Raw genomic sequence first — 21199 nt, forward strand, 5'->3', positions numbered from 1 at the left:
CAAATAAAGTATATTTCTGCTAAAGCAGTCTATTAAAATTCTAAAATGAGCTCTCATAATATAAGTGACAACAAAATCAGCTTATTCTTATTGAATATGACTTAGTTTACAATGCGTGGGCATAGAATACCTGCATAAACTCAGGCCGCAAATTTCTTAGTCCATAAGGCTGCTGCACAGTCAAATGCAAAAAGTTACGTCCAAGATGATCTTTTATGTCTACTTTGGCACCTTAAAAAAAGCACAATAGAAAAATAAAATCTGCTCATCAGTTTATAACATGGTCTTTGGTGATCCTTCCCAAATCTTTACCTTACAGTCAACTATAGTTAGGTGGAAAAAAATGAACATTTTTAAAATGAGTTTACTTTACTGTGTGTGTGAGTAAGAGGAAGAGAGAGAGAGAGAGAGAGAGAGAGAGAGAGAGAGAGAGAGAGAGACTGTAATGCTTTATATTTCTAAGTGAATCCTCAAATTTTAAACATAAAATGAACAAAGAGCATCCCCTTTTGTCCCCATGGCACCAGGCTAGCCTGAAATGGAGACAGTGACACAGCTACACACATGTCTACTATGATAGAAAGCTCATAACATCTTCAGCCAGCTCCTGGTGTTTACCAGCTGCCTTATACATGTGATATGTTATTGCTATGAATTATCTTTCAATATTTTTTTACTGGACTGACATTATTTAAAAATCCTTTAGTAACCTTTGTGTGCACAGAGTATGTCCCAGTGCCTGACATGAGACAGCGGGTTAACATGATTATCTGAGCAGATGGGTCTGCTTCTGAGTGGTACCTTTACAGAGGAGCAAATTCACAATGTTCCAGGATGCAGAAGCTGTTGCTAAAATAAGTGGAGAGCGTCCTTCAGAATCAGTGCTGTTGATGTCTGCTCCCTAAAACAAAGCAAGTCACTTGGCGAGTAGAACGGGACTACAGAAAGCAGCAGCTGACTTTGCAATGCCTAACTAGAATACAATGTCCATTATTCCAGCACTCAATCTCAACTAATCATGGAATTACATGACATTTCTATAAAATTCAAATACCATTACATATCAAGATACTCTCTCATAAATTCAACAATAAAATTATTTCCCCATGTTAACTTCTTGATTAACATCTGTCAATAGATCAATTACTAACCAAGTCCTTAGAACAAAACCTTTTGATCTAAACACTATTTTAGTTCTCACCATAAGAAATATATTAATGCCTCTAATTTTGATTTTTTCCACATTTAGTGCTGTGTAATTTTTAAAGCATTAATAAGAAATCATCTACTTAAAATGCCTACAGTATTTGAAATATATAAAATGAGACAACTGAATTGAAATTATGGAGATGAAGGTTTAACTGAACATCATGTGAAAATTCACATTAAAAATGCTTTTTATTTGTATGTGTGTATTTTAAGGGACTATATTCCACAAGATAAGAAATAAAGAACCTTTAAAATTTCCAAGGATTAAATTCTCTATTTTAGGTAGATTAGTAGAAATTGCATAAACTTTGAGTCAGACATCTCCCTTTGCTCTTGTAGAGCATGACTTCGAGTAGCAGCAACAGCTTCATGGGAAGATGATGGCAATGGGTGAGGGTCAGCCATGACACCCCCAACAGCCCATCCTCAAGAAAGCACACATGGCACAAACACATGGCATCTGGTGAAGCTCTTCCATATACTTTTGTGTAAATGTCACACTTTCAGTAGCTCCAACACAGGAATTGCTAAATACTCTGAATGGAGCTTTGTGGGTTGTTCATGTGCGAACTAACAAACCCGCCAGCACACAATCATTCTTGTACAGGCTTGGGAAAATGCCAGTCAAAAGCTAGTCAATTCTGCTTCTTTAATGAAGAAGATCTCGGGCTTTTATTGGAGGCAAATCATAAACATATCTTTTGACCTCACTGTTTTTCATGGTTTGGAAGAGATGCTGTGGTAGTAGGGATAAAAACTTATTTTGGAAGATGAAAGAAACATAGGTGGCCTGTACATTTACCAGTGTCGATAAAGCATCAGTAGATTTGTCTATACCCACAGTCCTAAGAGGATCCTGCCATAGGCCCCCAAAGGAGCTTTCTTTTCAATAGACCCATAAGTTCTAAGCACAAAGCACATTGATAAGGATATAAAAATATATACTCCAGTTCTTCTAATGTCATAGGCTGGCTACTGTGCATCCACAGGAAAGACACTCTCTTGCAAATGTGATAATCAGCTTTCTGGAAGCTTTGGCTGCCAAACAACTGCCTGGAATTTCTTTGTACTACCTCATTAACAAGCCCTTAACTCTCACCTCACGTTCTTTTTTATATAAATTGTAATTAATAAGCAAAATTTTATGGCTATGATTTAGAATAACATTTCAAAATTGAATCGTATTTACTTGAGTCTGAGATAAAGATTAAAATAATTTTAATTTCCACAAATATTTTTATTAAATTTTAAATAGACAGATATGTTAACTGAGAACTTGTGGTTTACTTAAAATAAAACATCCATACTATAATATATAATGTTTCCAAGTGTAGTGTAAGTACTAGTTTAAGAAAACTAGAATAATTACCACTGATATTAGGTATTCTGCCAGGTCATGGTGATCAAATAACGAGGCTCTGAGAGAGAGAGAAAGGGAGAGAGAGAGAGAGAGAGAATATGAATTAAGATTTTATTCAAATAAGTATGAAAACCAAAGATGCTGTATTCAGAAACTGGACACAGAATAGTAAAATGTTATATCAAAGAATTCAGGCTCTGAGTAGGATATTTTAAAATATAATAAAAAATCAGGAAAAATAAAATACAACACAAAGTCACTTTGTCATGTTTTAATGAGCCCACTCTTTCCTATAAAATCATCATTCTGAAGTGAGTAGCAACATCTGCCTTTAATGGAGAACTGGTGGGCATCATTGTGACGGTAGGGATCAGGCAAGATGGGCCTAACTACATCTGTCACCTTTGGAAAGTCTCTGTCAGGAGGTTTGTGTGGGACTGTTCTTCAGCAAAACACTGAGGAAGCATCAGCTTTCCTGAGCTCTTGTGAAGACTGAACTTATTGTGCCTAGAACTAACAGAATTTTGGGGCTATCTTTGGCCAATCACAAGAAATATTAATAAATAAAATAACAGAAAGCTGCAGATACTCATTTAAACACCAATGTAATGCTGATGCCATTGATTTACGACTTGATGTTTTCTATTGAGTCCTACACTGTTCCTGTTTAAGGCCCTCAACTACTCTTGACTTTTGTATATACATAAATTTCAAAACATCCTTTTGAGTGTCAGAGAAAGTTCACTAAAAACAACACGGAGGCCTGATTTTCCTAACATAATTGCTTCTTAGCCATATTAAAATTCTAAAAGTATGTTAGGAGAAGCCACTGGATGTCAAAATTAACTGAATCAAAGAATTCTAAAGAATGCCCTACCCCACCCATTGATTCTAATAGGATGTGGACTGGTAACCCGCTTGGGTGTTCCCAAGCTCCTGAATGGCTGGCTCAATGGATCATTGACTTCTGTAAAGTTCCATTTACAATCTTATTTTGATTCCTCGGGTCTTTACAGATTCTAGATGAGACATAACATCGTGATTAATTCTCTTTTGACCTTTGTCCCTTTTGTGTTTGGCTTCAAGCCTGACTTATCTGAAAGTCCTATCACTGTGGCAGCTTGCTTTGATTTTAATTACATGATACATTTTTCCAATCTTGCCACTTTTGTTTCTATGTATCTTCACTAGTGGAGTGTGATATTTCTGTTGCTGAATCTTGTTTTATGATTCATCCTGTTGATGTCATTTGGCTGGTGGCTTTGATCTATAAATCAAGATTTTTCCCTGTTAGGTATGGTTTTCCACCTGACATTTTGTTAACTATCCAACAGTTTGTATGTTTTTAGAAAATTTCCAGCTTTCATTTATTAACTTTTGGAGGTCTTATTGGCTTTCTGTTCTGTGTGATTCTTTATCTTTCATGTACAGGTTTTATATAGAAATATCTTTTTCATGATAATAGCTATAATTTAAGCACTGCAAAAATATTTCCTATAGGAAATATATATATATTGAAGAATTCTTTCACTTTCTGATCATTTGAGAAGTATGATTCAACCATACAGCCTTTACTATCATAATGTCTGACTTCTTTTCTAGAAAAATATACTTAACATGTAAGCTACTTACCTGTGAAGCAGAGTCTCCTGATTGCCATCAACTGCATTCACAATATCACTGCTTCCATTATAGGATGAGATCATGAGCTTAACGATGTCAGTGGCTCCCTGGGTTGCAGCAAAATGGAGGGCCATGCATTTGGCATTCTATAAAGAGTGTTGATGTCAGCATTAGTGCTTAAATCCCAACTTACGGATTTAACACATATAAATTAATCAGTGAGTTTATTCTTCCCAGATCTAGGGATGTCAAAGCTGGTGATGAACTGTATTGTTTGATTTGCTAAAAACCATGAGGATGAAGACCTGTCTAGCAGGGGAACTCCCTAGCAACCTGAGTGCCCTTAGCATACACTTCTATTATTATCATTTGAATTCTATTCTTTGCTCAAGGAGGATGAATCTCTTTCATTGCTGAATCAGCTGAATGAAATGACTTTATATGAGCAAGGTCATTTCTATTTCAAACAATATGGAATCAATAGGAAAAAGCTTTATGGGATTAATAACCAATAAGCAACTTGTGCTTTGTTTTGAAAGAAGAAAGTGGCTGACCTAGACCACTATGGGGAAAAGTTCCACAAGTCTTTGCTTCTCATTAGGTCAGGACCCAGGTTCAGTCAAAACTCTTATATACATATCACTAGAAGTAAATTAGGTGAGCCTTAGTTAAAACATACAAGTCTTAGGCTAAAACTACCACCCAAGACATTCATGATTGGGCTTTAGTGTCTTGTCTGGGAATATGAATGCTGTTGTCTTTGTGGTTAGGCCTTACTATAGCTCATGGCAGCTGAGTGGGATATACTCACTATCCACCTACTTTGCCACTTGCTCTTGAATATTGAAATTTATACAGTTAGAGAATATTTTCTTCCACGAGGACAAGGGAGCAACATTCATTTGTGCTATGTGCATTTCCAGTCTGACCACAGGACATTTGAGAAATAATGTGTGGAAGTTCTCACATCAGAGACCACATGGATGAAACACTTGCCTCCATCATGTCAATGTGTGCACCGTTGTCCAGGCACATCTTAATCATGTCCAAGTCTCCGCTTTGAACTGCTAGGTGGAGAGGGCTGGCTTTCTTGTGATTCACAAAATTAATGTGAGATTCCCTGCTGTAGCCGTTCTTTTCACCTTTAGAAGAATGCACCATTTAAGGTTAAAATAAGTGGATTTGTAAAGGGAAAGGACATGGAGAATTACGTGAAGGCCCATGTATAAATTCTACTATTTTTCAAATGAAGGTTATTTAAAGTTTTCTTAACCACAAACAATGTAGAAAGCATCAACTCACCATATACTAAGATTAATTCCATGCATTTTTTGGCACCTGAAAATGCTGCCTGGTGCACAGGGTAGTCTCCCCACTTATTTGATTTACACAGCTTAGCTCCTTTTTCTAACTGGAGAAAAAGTAGAGAAAATCAGTAAAATAAATTAAGTGATTGATGTGGACCAGAATATTGTGTCTTTAGCAGGCCGTCCCAACTTCGAGAGCATATGGGGAGACATGCAGAAGGCTCTCTGGGACATGCAGTCTAGGCAAGAAGTAACTTCAGAATTGGGCGAAGACAATGGGGACATTACATCTTATAAAGATGAAGATATTCCATGATACAAAAGATATCTACCTCAATCCCCAACCAAAATCAACATAACTTCTTCAATTTCATATGAAATACTTAATTTTAAAACTAGGCTATTTAATATTTTCAATTTTACAATAGCTGCTTACAGCTAGCACAAGTACCAAGTGTAATAAATGAGCACAATTTAGAAACCAACACTTCTAGTAAAGTCTTAAGGGCTATGAAGCACCATATTAAAATTTCAGAGACTGGAATCCTCTGACAGCCCTTCACTTCCTACAGTGTTTTATTGTCCTAAGTTGTTAATGCCCAATATTCATATAAAGCAAAACATTAATACATATTTACTTATATAACCATCAGGAAAGTTTTGCATATGTTTTTATTTCTGAAGAGCAGGCAAGCAGTGCAGAAACATTTGAAAAAGAGCTATTTGATGAAATTACAGAAGTGCCCTACCAAGAACAGAAGCCATCCCTGAGACAAGTACCTCCTTGGTGCATCACACCTGGGTGACTTTCCAGAGAGATGGCTGCTTTCTGACCTGTGACTTAACACAGCTAGGCAATTCAGGACTCTCCCTTGGAGAAAACCATAACAATATCAATCTTGGAAATGGAAGGGAAGTGTTTCTGTCCATGTTTAGTTTTTATCTTTGGCCACTTGAAAGCTCAGAATCAAAAGGCTTAATTATATTTTTTGAAATTTGATGTGTATGGGTGCTTTATCTGCATGCATGTCTGTGAGCCATGTGTGTGCCTGGTATGCACAGAGACCAGAAGAGGGCATTAGATTTCCTGGGATTACAGATGAGTGTAATCTATTATGTCAGTGGGAGTGGGAGGCAAACCTGGGTCCTCTGGAAGAACAGTGAGTACTCTTAGCCACTGAGCTGCCTCTTCAGCTCCAGGATCAAATGGTTTTGGTGTCATACAGGTTGTTATGTTTTGGTTTTATACTCTAGCCTGAATGCTGGACTAATCTTAATCCCTGACTATATTTTTTTTCTTGTGTCTTCTTTCATGCTCATTTTTACTCTTCTGTGTACAATCTAGGGTCCACATTGGATCCTAGAAGGATATCCTTGTAAGTTCTTTCGACCTATTTTCTGTATTCCATGTTTTGTTTAAATGACAATTTGTGTCCAATTCACAGAAAGAAAGCAACAGAATGTGATGATTCACAAACCAAAATCTGCAAAGCTTCACTGTTGTCTTTGGCACACGTGGACATCAAAGCCGTGTTCCCATTCTCTCCTTCTAAATTGATGTTAGTGGCCTTGTGCTCAGTCAACACCTGCACAAAATGAAGAAATCATTTTATAAAAACTAATCTACTGATTTTCAAATAGCGACATGTCTCTCAGGAGACTTGGTTGCCAAACATCATTTCTGACTCATCTTTTCCAATTCCTTTTCCATAAAAGATGTTATAAAATTTTATACACAGTAGCTATCAAATAAATTAACGATTTTCATGCTCACAATTAGTACAACTTTGAATTGTATATTAGGATATAGAATCACAATGGTAGATAATCATTTCCCTGAAAGGGCAGTCAGTGCTCTCAAGGATTTACATTAGCTGAGGTCTTCAGAAATAAATGTATGGAGACATTTGTGATATGTGGATTCAGGGAAGGGATCGAGATAGGAAAGATGTGAGCAAAGGAAGAGAGAAAGAGAGGAAGGGGAAATGACTTCTTTATCTCTAGTTAGGCAGGATGCCAGGGAGAACCCTATTCTCTTTAGCAGAGAAGCTGGGTTTATGTAGGCTTGCCTTCAGTATAAATTAACTTAAACTTGGTTTACAATTGAAGAAATTAGTATTCTGATTAAATGTCAATTAATCATTCTCATGAAGTTTAAGTAAAAGTCTGGTACCAGTTACTACCAGCTCATTATTGGCTAAGTCTACTGTCTGTCAACTAGGGTTAAGTCTCACATAAAAGGGCTGGTGAGATGGCTCAGTGGGTAAGAGCACCCGACTGCTCTTCCGAAGGTCCAGAGTTCAAATTCCAGCAACCACATGGTGGCTCACAACCATCTGACTCCCTCTTCTGGTGTATCTGAAGACAGCTACAGTGTACTTACATATAATAAATAAATAAATTTATTAAAAAAAAAAAAAGTCTCACATAAAAGTCAACTTTTGTGAGTACTGAGATTAGGCCACCCTTTCACATGCCCCAAGCTACTCCACATTAGGTGAAACAGTGATCTCTCACACAATTGCTTCCTTTGAGGGTCTCATCTTTACAAGTAGTATTTTCTCCCTTTTGAGAGAAAAGGATGACCATAGCCTTGATCAGACCTGTCGACTACTCTTTCTGTTTGGTACCACCCACCCATCACAGACTGATAGATTACTTATTCCTGGGAATAGAAAGGCAGCTGATCTTATCAAGGTGAATTGAGACTATAGGGGTACACAGGGGTATTAACTATATTAGGGAAGGACTTATCAGATGCCCAGACCAAGAGGAGAATCTAGCTCCCTTCCATGGACCTCACACGATGATGGGCACTTAACGCTGGACTGACATGGCCACACAACAATGTAGCACCTGATACCTGTGTGTGTATCAAGGACTGAGAAGCAGAGGATTCCTAACATCTCTAAAGCTTCAGCATGGCTTGGCCCTAGTTGATGCTGCCTGCCTGAGTTTATGGATGTCCACCCTTTCACCCATCTGGATCTAATCTGAACTTGCCATGTGCTGGACTAAGATTCTGCCTTTCACCTAGCAGTTTCACAAACTCTAGCTCAGCAACAGCTTCCTCCTAATACTGGCCTGGTTCATTGTCTTATTAATACAGATTCTCTCTGTGTCTGCCTCTGTCTTCCTATCCCTCTCTTTATAGATACATATAACACACATTTTAGAAACATTTTGAGGTTTGCTGCCACCTCTTTAACTTGTATTCATTGCATAATATGTAATAATAATAACATGAACATATAAACATAGTTATTACATACTGTATAATAGAGTTAAAATTTTAATTAAGATTGGAATAAAAGAACTGACTTTCTTCAAGCCAGTAGGTAAAGTCATGTGGTAAACTGCTTTCTTCTTGTGATAATACTATGATAAACATCAATATGAGTCTTTCTTTCTCAGCACTGGTAAATGAACCTAGTATCTCATGCTTGCAGGACATGTACAGCCACCAAGTCATTTCTTCTTCATTATTTGTTGATTTATTGTCACTGTTGATTCAGGGTCTCATTGCCCAGAACTGCCTTTATTTTGTAACAGTGCAGGAAAAACTTGAATTCACGATCCTTCTTCTTTAGCCTCTGTGCAGCTGGATTACAAACCTTCACCACTGCCCTAGCAGTTGAATTGGATGTGTTATTGCTGTTTGTTTGTGTGTTTATTCAGCTGGCTGTTTCCTGAAATTCTCCAGTTATTCAAAATAATCAACAGCTTCCTAGGAGAACTCTTTCCCAAGAGAGTGTTCCTACCTGACACCCTATCAATGAATTAGGTTACTAGTGAGTTCTGTTCATAGGAGAAACTTGAGCTGAAGTTTAGTGCATAAGGACAAACAGGAAAGTCTTTATAGGTGAAGGGAAATTAGGAGAAAACCCCTAAACACTTCAGGCACCTTCAGGCTCTATTCTTCAAATCTGGATTTGTATGCAAAGGAACCCACCAAGTCTATTACAAGCATTCTCCCCAATCTCATAGAACTGCCTGCAGATCACAGATCTGCAGCATGTGAGTGTTTGTACTATCATAAGCATGATCTTTCAAAGAGCTGAGTTAAATTCTCGATGGCAGTAGTCACAGAGAAAGCAACCGAACTATGCAACTAGTTCAAATCAGTCATGACCAGACATGTTCAGAAGCCCCCCAGGACTCTCCAGGATCCTTTGGTAAGAATCCAGGATCTCTAAGGAAAGGCTCAGTCAGCTGAGCTAGCCGAAGTTCTATGGACAAAGATCATCAAGAAATAAGGTCTTGCCCTAGCCCCTAGGGGAATAGTCCCAGAGAATATTGCGTATATAAGATTTTGAAGTGATTCAGAGGTGACTGGGTGTTTTTGTTTTTTTGTTTTTGTTTTTAACTTTATAACCACAAACAATGGTGGGTATTCTAGAGAAAAACTGGTAAATCAAACAGTGAAAATGCCTTTTGCACTGGGAAAGGTTGAGTAGGTAGAGGCTAGACCATGAGCATGTCTAGAGAAGTAAGCTGGGACAGAATTGCTGTCCATAAGCAAACTTCCTCCTGCTGTCATGAGCCATGGTATTTAAGAACACTGAAAACATGGCTATTGTTGGTAAAACAAAGACCATAAGGTACACACAATCGATCATGCCCTAGCTTTCTTTTTAGCTTTGTATCACTTAGGACAACTAGCTTTTTGTTGTCATTTTTGCTTCTATCATACATTGATTGTGCAAATTAGTTATGGGCTTTATTTCTGAACTTCTATGATTGGTCTGAAGAGTTTTCCAATTAACTGTAGCTCTTTCAACTACTACCTGCCTGCAAATTCCCAAATCATGATTTTAAAGCCAAAATAAATTAAGTTAATGAGCATTTATGGATGAAAAGGGCCTTCAGAGAAAGCACTAAGGCTCCTTGGGGAAATGCATGACACCAGTGAGCAGTGACTGTGAGCACTAATGACCCAGCAGTATAGATGAAAGAAACCCTGGCCTGGTGCATAATAATGATGGTGCACAAAGGTATTAGGAAGAAGGCAAGCAGCCTGTTTCCATGGACACTTTCCAAGACCTTCTCATTCATTATTCCATTTCATTCAAATAACCACCATTTACCAGGACAGCATTAAAACTATAATTTTGTTCAGATAAAAATATATTACATTGTCTTATCTCAAAAGGAGGGCACATCAACACTTAACAACAGTGTCATGCCATAAAAATTAAGGTGTATTTCAAACCCAAAGCACAGAGGTAAGATGAAAGGGGCTCCATTTATCTCTACTTGCTAGAATCCAGACATTTCCAACAGCTGAGAGTAAATTTTTTTGTGACAAAGGGAACTTGGAACTCTGTTTTGTGATTATTGACAATTGGCTTGGGGGTGGGTTAACACATTAGCTAAAGCTCATCACTTCCAGTAGAGTTTCCACAGGAAAACCGATTATTAAGTTCTAAATAGCCTAACTTGAAAATGACTTTCTAGAATAATGGTTTTCAACCTTACCAATTTTGTGACCCTTTTAATACAGTTCCTCATGTTGTGGTGACCCTGAACCATACAATTATTTTGTTACTATCTCATAATTGTAATTTTGCTACTGTTGTGATATATAATGCAATTATCTGGAATGCATGATATCTGATACGCGACTTGTGAATAAAACATTCAACCTCAAGGGGATTGGAACCACTGTTCTAGAACATAATCCATTTGTAATCGGCATTCCTCTTTGAGGAAGCAGATAGACTTTCCAGTGTGCCTATGAATCTATGAGTTATAGTTGAAAAGCTGTGGGATAAGACCTACCCTTTAAATATTTACCAGGGACTCCTCTAGTTGAGGAAGTTCAAGCCTTGAAAAACAAACAAAAAGTAAAATAAAATTCCCCCATATGACCTGTATCTGATGTTTATCTGTCTTTTGAGAGGCTGTCCATCTAACAAAACTGACCAATCACAACTACAGATTCTGCCTTCACTAAAAGTCTAATCATCTTTTGCATTTCAGTCACAAAATCTAGGAGCTCTAAGCGGCAAGGGGTAGAGCTGTAAAGAGTTGCTCCGTGTCAGGCAAGTTATTCAACTATCTCTGTGCTTCTTCCTCAGCTAGGAAGTAGAGATGCTAAGATGTAAGTCTCAACTTACACTTTTTAAATGGTAACTTAATAAAGTCCCACAGCTCTTTTTAAAAATACCTGATAAAGTAAAACTCATGAAAAGCTAACTCTGGTTACTATGACAGTGGTTATCACCATCTTCCTCATCAGTGCTACCCATCATCATCTTCCCCATTGCCGTCATATCGTCACTACCACCACCATCATTTGGCGAGAAATAAACATAATAGTTATGTTTCATTTGCCATGACATGGCACTTGAAGTCAGTCACTCTGAAACAGTAAGTGAGTCAGATGTGGATTCTGGCCCAGCTCCACGGTCAGCCTCACTGTGATGGCCAGCAGGCTCACCTTGATCACTTCGTTGTACATGCCATGCACAGCTATGTGAAGGGGTGACATCATGTTTCTATTTCGGAGGTTTGGATTTGCTCCTTGGCTGAGAAGAAACTTTACACTTTCAACTTGATTTTTTTCTGCAGCACAGTGCAGTGGGGTATTTCCATAACCATCCATTATATTCAGCACTAAAGAAATAACAAAATATGTATTAAATGTTGTTTGGGATTTACTTAATACATTCTGAAGAACTACCCACTCCAAACCTCAGAGTCAAGTGCTTATAAAACCAGGTACACTTTCTTGAACTATAGAAATAGGATGTAGTTTTAGCTTCAGAATTACCCAATGGACACCATTTGAGACCAGGTGAAAGTACCTATAGATCCAAAAACTGGGTTAATTTTTTACATAGTATTTATAGAAACAGATCCTTTTGTTACTATACTTTTAATCTGCATATTAATTTCATAGTTGTTCTATAATGCTGAGATTACATTATAGCAGATCATAATTAGGTTCCATGTGAGTTATATTTACTTAAGCTTGCAATTGCCTAAAAGATAACCCCCAAGACATGTGGTGCTATTTGCCTTGTGATTGTTGCATAAAAATAGGATGCCCTTTGTCCTGCATTGCTCTGCAGCTGTGATAAGGTAGAATTGGCAATATATTACTAAGTCCAAAGAAAAAGAAAAATACTCACACATGAATCATACCTGGGAGCCATCGACAGTAGTGGGAACCATAAGTCAGCCAACATTCCTGTTCTCTCTCTTTTAAAAATTGCTTTCACTACTCTTTTCATTCATCCAAGTTCTTATTTCTCAGCCTAACACCCACACCCCCCCCACACACATGCATCTTAGCCCTCCCCCATTCTGTTTAAGCAAGATAGTAATTCTATTCAGCATCAAACAATTAGGCAACTTCATTCAGTAGCATACTACTTGAAAAAGACTTTCATCTTGAGCACTTTTCATAACTGCTCTCCCTGTAAACACAGGGGCTTTCTAATGCAAGACTTTCCTGTGACCTCATTTCTGTTTGATGCCTTTGTACCAACAGATCACCTTACTTATCATCACAGTGACTGCTCTACTGGCTGTGTCCCAGTTCTCTCTTACCCTCTCCACACTTAATCTTAGCCAAAAGGCCAAGAAGTGATTCTCTTGCCCACTCTACTTCTGCCATCTGTCTCTTGCAGTCAGCCCCCTTAGCTACTTTTTACTAGAAATCTCTGGTCTCTTAAACTATGTCCATTTATTCCCTCAGGCTCATCCACTGATTAGGCAAGGACTAGAGGGCGGGTCCTTCCTCTCAGGTCTGATTGTGCATGCAGCCAAGATATGCAAACTCAGAGTAACCGAATCTCACACCCTCACACTGACACTGTTCCTCTTTGATATGGCTGGTCATGCTGTTCACCTAATCTCCTAAAGTAGAACTAACAAATCTAGCTCAGCTCGCCAGAAATGCTCTTCATATTCAGTCTACCCATAAGCACCATTGGCACCACATATACAAATTTGCTGGTGGTTCACAAATCTAAGAGGATGATGCCATTATGAATCCTCACGGCAACACTCGGTTACCTTCACACGAAGAACCATTGATGATCAGTTCCATCAGTTCAACTTGACCTTCTGCTGCTGCGTGATGCAAAGGACAGAGATTTTCATCCTCATATTTGCTTAGTTTTCTTCGGTTCTTGATGAAGTCTTCTAATCTACACATATCTCCTTCAATGTCCACCTAGAGGAACATGTAAAGGGTGTTACCTAAAACGAGTATGTGTAAAACTTAAAAATATAAAGTTAGTCATCTAATAGACTTATATTTTACAATTGTTCATTACAGTCACACTTACAGCAAATACCTCCCTTAAAGAGCACGATACATAACGACATAAAGTAGGCAAATGTCTATGCATTGATAAATAAATTAAATATATGGTTTGTTTTCCTGACCATTATCTTACATCTGTCTTGGAAATAAAGGCTTCAAGAAAAGTTTTGAAGGACTTTTACAAAATGTGCTCTAAGAAATAATATAATAAAAAACAGGGACCTTAGCTAGGCAGTGGCATGCCTTTAATCCCAGCATTTGGGAGGCAGAGGCAAGCGGATTTCTGAGTTCAAGGCCAGCCTGGTCTACAGAGTGAGTTCCAGAACAGCCAGGGCTATACAGAGAATACTTATCTCAAAACAAAACAAAACAAAACAAACAACAACAACAAAAAAGCAAAAACAAACAAAACAAGGGCCTCTGCTTTGCTGGGTGAAATGCATTTATTTCCGGTAGAACAGGGGAGTGTCAATTAAGAGAAGGGCAGAAAATGACCAAAGCATGCATGTGTGGAAATGGTATTTGAAAGCTCTTGCCTTGTACAGTTAATAGACACTTGAGGAAACTAGTAAGAAGGGAAGGTTCTTTGAATGTGAGGGTTACTAAATCTAAAAATCTAAAATAGTTTTTGCCCTTCCTGCCAGCAGTCAGTCTTCACCTAACTGCCCCTTATACACTGAAGCCAGGATCATCCTGACAGAGTGTCCCCTTGTTCAAGCATCTAAGACAGCTGCCTACTCTTGAAAGTGAGCACTTCCTGAGAAAACTAATTAAATAATTTTCAATTAATATCCATAATGCAATAAGCAATTTCCGTGTTCAGCTATTTAAAAGTTGCAAACAATTGCCTTACACACAGGAAATGAAGAAGTCTCAAAATCAATAATTACAGAAGTATTTAATTACTTTCCAATTGCTTGATGAGATTTCTGATCACAGTTGCATCTAGAATTACTAATGGATTTAGAAGTAAATGGCTAGGTATTACCATCCAGCCTTCTGTAGTACTCCAAATGCTTCTTCCTGGAAGCTATGCTTCAATAGGACCAAATCCTCCTCTACTGCAACTTCTCACTCTCTAGCATCCACCATGCAGAGCGGACCCAGGATGTTCGGTAGCTGACACTGTGACTGCAGATGGACGCTGTGAGAGTTTTTAGGCTCTTACTTACTTGATTGCTTTTGTGTTTTTAAGTCAGGGTGTCAGATAGCCCAGGCTTGCCTCAGTCTTGCCGTTATGGCTCAGGATGGCACTACACCCCTGGTCTCCCTAGAATTGAGACTGTAAGTATAAGCCACCACCCTGGGAATGATTTTAGGTTTTATCCACTTCACTTTCTAATCCAACACACAGTTGCTGTAGCTCACAAAGCAGGTCCTTTCCATACAGTATTCAAGCTCAAATGGATTCTAAAACAAAACATTGAGAAATGCTCTGGGTCTCTCCTCCTCTTTCATTCTATGCGGGATGACATTAGCTGTGCTCAACATCTGCTACACATATTCATGCTTCACTTTCCAGGATATAGTCCTATATGTAATATTTTTCTAGGGAGGAATGAAAGATAGAAGCTTTCACACAGAACATAGAGGAACATAGAGATTTTTGTTTTCCTAAAAGACAGACTCTCAGGTGTCTGCAGGGTTGGATTCAAACTTGCTATATGTCTAAGGTTGACCTTGAACTTCTGATTGCCCCATTTCTACTTCTTCAGTGCTAGAATTTCAGGTGTGCACAACCACTCAAGTTCATTCCATGTTGGGATTCAAACCCATGTCTATATCCATGCTAGGCAAGTACTCTGTTAGCTGAGCAGCCCTTCTTTTGTACATACTAGGCTATTTGGCCTTTTAGTTTCCTAGAAGCTTAAATACACAAAACAGTAAGAATTCACAGAACTCCACTGCAGTTCTTGGGTAGCCTCAAGATTCAAATTATTTAGCATTTTACCTTCCAGATTTACAAACACACAACCAACTAAAGTATTTTCAATCCTACTTAGAAGCAGGAACAAAATAATCACAGGAATTAGAGGGAGGGACCTGGGAGAAAGAAAGGAGAGGGAAGAAAAAATGGGGCAGGATCAGGTGTGGGAGGAGACTGGGGGAGGGAGGGAGATGTACAGAGGGTCAGGAAATTGAACAGAGGTGTGTAGTAGTGGGGCATGTGTAACTGGGGGTAGCCACCAGAAAGTCCCAGACACCAGGAAAGCAAGAGGCTCTCAGGACCCAAAAGGATGGCTAATAGCCAATAAAGGGGAGAGAGAACCTGTAGAGACCAGATCCAGAGGTTAAGCACAGCCACCAGTTGAGTTGTAGAACCATCCACCCATCTTAAGAATATTAATCCAGAATTGCTCCTGTCTAAAGGAAATGCAGGAACAAAGAGTCAAGGAGATTGAAGGAAAGGCCATCGGAGACTGCCCCACATAGGGATCCATCCCATCTGCAGACACCAAACCCCAACACTATTGCTGATTCCAAGAAGTGCTTGCTGACAAGAGCCTAATATAGTTGTCCCATGAGAGGCTCTGTCAGAGCCTGACCAATACAGGTGTGGATGCTGGCAGCCAACCATTGGATTGAGCACCAGGGACTCCAAAGGACGAATTAGGGGAAGGACTGAAGGATCTGAAGGGGTTTGCAACCCCATAGGAAGAACAATATCAACCATCCAGACACACACCCCCTCCAGAGATCCCAGGGACTAAACCACCAACTAAAGAGTATAAGTGGAGAGATCCATGGCTCCAGCTGCATATGTAGCACAGGATTTCCTTATCTGGCTTCAATGAGAGGGGAGGCTCTTGGTCCTGTGGAGGCTTGATGCCCCAGCATAGTGAGAGCTGGTAAGGTGGGAGTGAGTGGGTTGGGTAATACCCTCATAGAAGCAGGGGGTGGGGAATTGGATAGGGGGGTTGCAGAGCAGAAACTGTGAAGAGGGATAACATTTGAAATGTAAGTAAATAAAATAACCAATTAAAAAAAAAACAAATTTTTTCTCAATAGCTACGTCACTGCAAAGACCCAAACCAAAATGCTTTACAAGGCAGTAGCTTTGCATAGAACCAAGGCAGCATAATACACTTTTATTTTTCCCCAAACCACAGAAATAGCCCCCCAAAGATCAAGAAAATTGTTTGAATTCCCCTATGACTATGACTGGTCACCTTTGTCATGGAAGATAGCTTTCAAAATCTGAATTGTTATTTTAAAGGAAACTACAACCCTTCTCACTATTGTGAAGAAAGCTATTTGATATAGCAGAGATAAATTTAGAATATTACTATTAACTCATTAAAAATGAGGACAGAATAAATTAAAATCACTAAATTTCCAACTTTGATTTTTATTTCTCTTGTCTCAGAATAGAACTTAAAATAAAACTTCCCTTATGTTGGCAGGGACAAAAATGTGTCACTTTCTAAGCAAAAACAATTCCAACTTCCCCTAGTGGCTATGGGATAGGACTGAGGCATCCAGTCACTCTCAGAGTTACACATATTCAATAATGAAACTGAAATTCTTCAAGAATTAGGACCTCACCTTTAATGCCCTGCCTTAGCAAAGAAAGTGCTCACCTAAATCAATTTGAAAGCATTTTAGCACTTGTACTTGATATTCTCTAGATAGTAACTACCCATCACCAGTCCCCAAAAGAGCAGTTTACAAGTCTGTTCAAGGGGAGGTAGTTGACATAAACCCTCCACACTCTCTAGAGGAAGGACTAGGTTTAGAAGTGCAGAAGATACTATTGACTTCATGGTGATAAAACAGGCTGCAAACATGTCACATGGGCTCATAAAAGGTGTTGCACTGTCTCTGTTCAGAACCTGACATGCCACCAGGCATTAAGAAAATGTCTTAAGACAGGCCTGATATGTCCATAGGTAAATTATTGCCTTGTGGTATACTTTTTTATTTTGGGGTTTGTGATGGTATGTATGTATGTATATATTTATTTTTATATATGCAGATTTTCAAATCTGGAAAGCACACTAAAAATTCATCTTAATATCAGTGCTATTCCAGAACTGCCATGTGGTTTCATTATTTCTTTCTGTTTTACATATTTAACCCTCTGGTGGATTAACACATAAATTTAGTCAGTTTAGTAGCTTCTGATCTGAATAATCCCTAAGCTCTTGAATTCTGAGTTCTGTGACTATATTCAAGACAACAGGCTCTAGATCATTTTTAGAGAAGTTAGTTCTAAATTAAGCCCTTCAAATTAGAGATTTCAGACCCATCTGCTTTAGTTTGCTTGAATAAAATTTGTCTAATCAGAATAAGATCCAAAAGGAAAGAGAACCAAGATAAAAGTATAGTTAAATCCCAAAATACCATTAAAAAGTATTAACTTGGGTTAATTTCTTGACTTAATCAATAAAACTAAAGATACTAAAGTTTCTTCCACAAATTTGTATAAAACAACTTACATGAGGGATTTTTTTTTTCAAATTAAGATTTGAAAAAAAAAATCGAAGAAATTTCTTTCTGTCCCACATTAAATTATAACGATTTCATCCTAGTATTGAAATTCACTCATCATGTGGTTCTTCCTACTATAGCAAATGCCGTGGTTAATATGCTAAGCTGATGTGGGACGGACACCTGTGTTAAATCTGGGGGTGTCCAGGTTTGTGTGAGGTAGGATGCATTTGACTCACATTCGCAGTGTTATCTACATAGAAAGCAGTTGGATAATGTCTGCCAGACCTAAAGCTATGCATACCTCTCACCTCTGTTAGGACCAAGCTACCAATAGACACCCAAACTGAGAGCACATTTACAGTCATAGATTAAAAACATCGAAGCTAAATAAAATAGAAAACACACCCAACAAACAAAAATGACCTAAGTGTGTATCAGTACATAGGTAGCTAAATAAATCATGATGTAGTCCACATAATGAAATGCTGTGAAGTGGTTATTTTAAAAAAGAGGTAAATTTCCAAGTACTGAATTGAAATGTATTCTAATAATTTACTTCCTGTGTGAATCAAAGCAAGAGCTCTGTAAGCTCATATTTTTGTAAGTTAAAGAAAGCTCTATGAAAGTTTGTGCTTGCACAAGCATTTCGTTTTCCTCAAAAAAAAAATAAAAAAAATAAGGTTAACATGGTTCTGTGGTGCAGAAGAATCGTCAGAGGGGATTGAGAAGCCATGGTTAATAGTACCTTGCCATTTCATGAAAGCCCTTCCCTTCTTACTATCTCAAGGCTAATGATTTTCTAGGCGTCCAATAGCCTGCCTCTACCCTTCAGAGCGGCCGCAGCATCAGCATCAAATAGATAGTGAGTGCGACTTTCTTATAGGTCAGAACATTCATAGAACTGAGAGCTAGAAGCCCCCATTACAGCGGACCTCCCTTTCTCACTAGGTATCTCCTTGTGGAGTCCCCAATAAGGCTTGCTGCAGGGCTTTGACTCCTTGTCTCCAATAGACATCGTTTTGAAGTGCTGAGTTCTCTTTTTCACTTTTAGATAAAAATGCTTCTCCATTCCAACACACTTGTTGGATCGCTGAGTACCAGATTCTCAGCTGCAGCAGTTCCACTTCAGTTCAAACGAAAAATCTACTTAAACGTTGAAAAGGAACTTCACACACTCCAAATTTATCCTGGCTTTTTTTGGATTTCAATTCTGTAAAACTTCAAAAGTACTTCAGGGCAACATCTTCTTTGGCACCAATCCATCCCCTGGCAAGATGGAGTTATGCAAACAAGAAAGCAAAATAGAGGACCACAGGTAGCAGTTACAGGTGCTGTGTACCCTGATACTGTCTCCTGCCATTTCCCTGTTCAATGCTTCATAAACTTGAGTGTGAAAGCAGCAGAATACTGAACGAAAGGAAATTTCTAGCCTCCCACCTTTCACAATGCCCCAGCATGCTCCAGACCACCGATTCCCCAGTACCTTAAAGGATTCCTTGGAGCAGTCCATGTCTTCCCCGACGCCGCGATAGACAACGCCCTGGACCTCCTTCCTTTCCTCCGGGCGCAGAATCCTCCTCAAGCCGCGCTTCATTGACTCCACCTGGACGCCGGCTGGCGCAGCAGCTCTCCACAAGGCGGCACCTAGGGACAGGGCACCGGAAGCTGGAGCCGGACTTGGGACCTACAACTAAACTCTGCTGGAGAGATCCCTGCAGCTAAAGCCCCATTCTGCCTGCAGGGTAGGAGGGAACTTTTGCAAAGAGTTTTCCGAGCCTGGGCTACTTGTAGAGGAAGTAGCAGGCGGGGCTCTGGAGACAAAATCGAACCTAGTGGGCATCTGCCCCAGACTCTCTCCCCTTTGGGGAAATCACAGAGGAATTGCAAATTGAAGCAGATTCAGCAAATTTGTTAAAATAAAAACAACCCCTCTTAGTGGCCAGGGAGGCAGGAGTGGACAAGAGAGAAAGGTCTAGGTAGGACGAGAGAATATAATCTGGAATTTTTAGTAAAATCTTCCCCCATTTGGACGTCCAGAAGTTCGACTGAGAATATAGCTCAGACTGTGAAGTGCTTACCCAACCTTCAGGAAGTCCTGCGCACCATCTCCATTACATAAAACCAGGCATAATAATGTGATCCCACTAGCAATCCAAGAGGCTGTAAGCCTGTACTTGGGACGTGGGGCTAGAAAGATCTGAAATCCAAGGTCATCCTGGACTGCGTGGCAAGTTTGAGTTCAGCCTGGACTACATGAGATTGGCTCAATAAGACAAAATCCCTAGGGCTGTTCTGCCCCTGCCCACCTCCCGGGAGGTTAGGGTGAGGGTGCTCTTGAATTATCAGAAAGTATGATTTTCAGCAAATTTTCTCTTCCCAGTTGTCAGGATGAAGTGAATACCTCTTGGAATTGGGACTAGACAGAGTCGCTTTGTATCTCAGACCGCATTTCCTGTAGATAAAAGTATTCATCTGCCTTATGCCTTGACGTTTAAGATAGTTAATAAAACGGTTATTTTTCATTATAGCAGGTTAAATAGAAGCTACAGTTTATCTGTGGAGGGTTTGCTGGCAGCATTGTTTGAGGGCTTTATCTTTCTGAGTCTCCCCTGAATTCACATCTCCACAGCATAGGTGTATACTATGGACAAAGACGGGTATTCTGCTCCATCCAATAGTCCTGCAGCTAGCCATGAGGCTAGACACAGCACAGGGAGTCTGTGCAACTGCGGCTGCTGTTTGCCCTTGGTGAGATCGCAAATGGGTTGAGTTTGCAAAGAACAAAATTTTGGTTTACCAAACTGAGCCATTTTAAGGTTCTAGAGTATTCGATTCACACGTAACACAGATCACCACCACCAAACCCTAAAACCCACAAAAAACAGGGACACAACACTGGGCTGCATCCAGGAAAGTGTGGAGAATTGACCTAGGAATTACATCGGGCTGAATTTAGGAATGAGTCTAATGTGCTGATTGACATCGAGG

At 39.1% G+C, this 21199-nt stretch overlaps 1 protein-coding gene across 1 annotated transcript in view; it reads right to left on the reverse strand.

Annotated features, from left to right (window-relative positions):
• The window catches only part of Trpa1 (transient receptor potential cation channel subfamily A member 1), a 46551-nt gene extending 26725 nt beyond the window's left edge, over nucleotides 1–19826 (reverse strand). The window contains exons 1-10 of the mRNA XM_021167411.1: nucleotides 19695–19826; nucleotides 13525–13684; nucleotides 11942–12117; nucleotides 6978–7085; nucleotides 5495–5603; nucleotides 5189–5334; nucleotides 4202–4338; nucleotides 2579–2627; nucleotides 802–901; nucleotides 131–231 (exon numbers count right to left, since the gene is read on the reverse strand). Coding sequence (XP_021023070.1) covers nucleotides 131–231; nucleotides 802–901; nucleotides 2579–2627; nucleotides 4202–4338; nucleotides 5189–5334; nucleotides 5495–5603; nucleotides 6978–7085; nucleotides 11942–12117; nucleotides 13525–13684; nucleotides 19695–19805 — 1197 coding nt within the window. The 5' untranslated portion in view covers nucleotides 19806–19826. The remainder of the gene's footprint in view (nucleotides 1–130; nucleotides 232–801; nucleotides 902–2578; nucleotides 2628–4201; nucleotides 4339–5188; nucleotides 5335–5494; nucleotides 5604–6977; nucleotides 7086–11941; nucleotides 12118–13524; nucleotides 13685–19694) is intronic.
• Nucleotides 19827–21199: the final 1373 nt, after the last annotated feature.

Source organism: Mus caroli, chromosome 1 (assembly GCF_900094665.2).
Source record: "Mus caroli chromosome 1, CAROLI_EIJ_v1.1, whole genome shotgun sequence".
Taxonomy (NCBI): domain Eukaryota; kingdom Metazoa; phylum Chordata; class Mammalia; order Rodentia; family Muridae; genus Mus; species Mus caroli.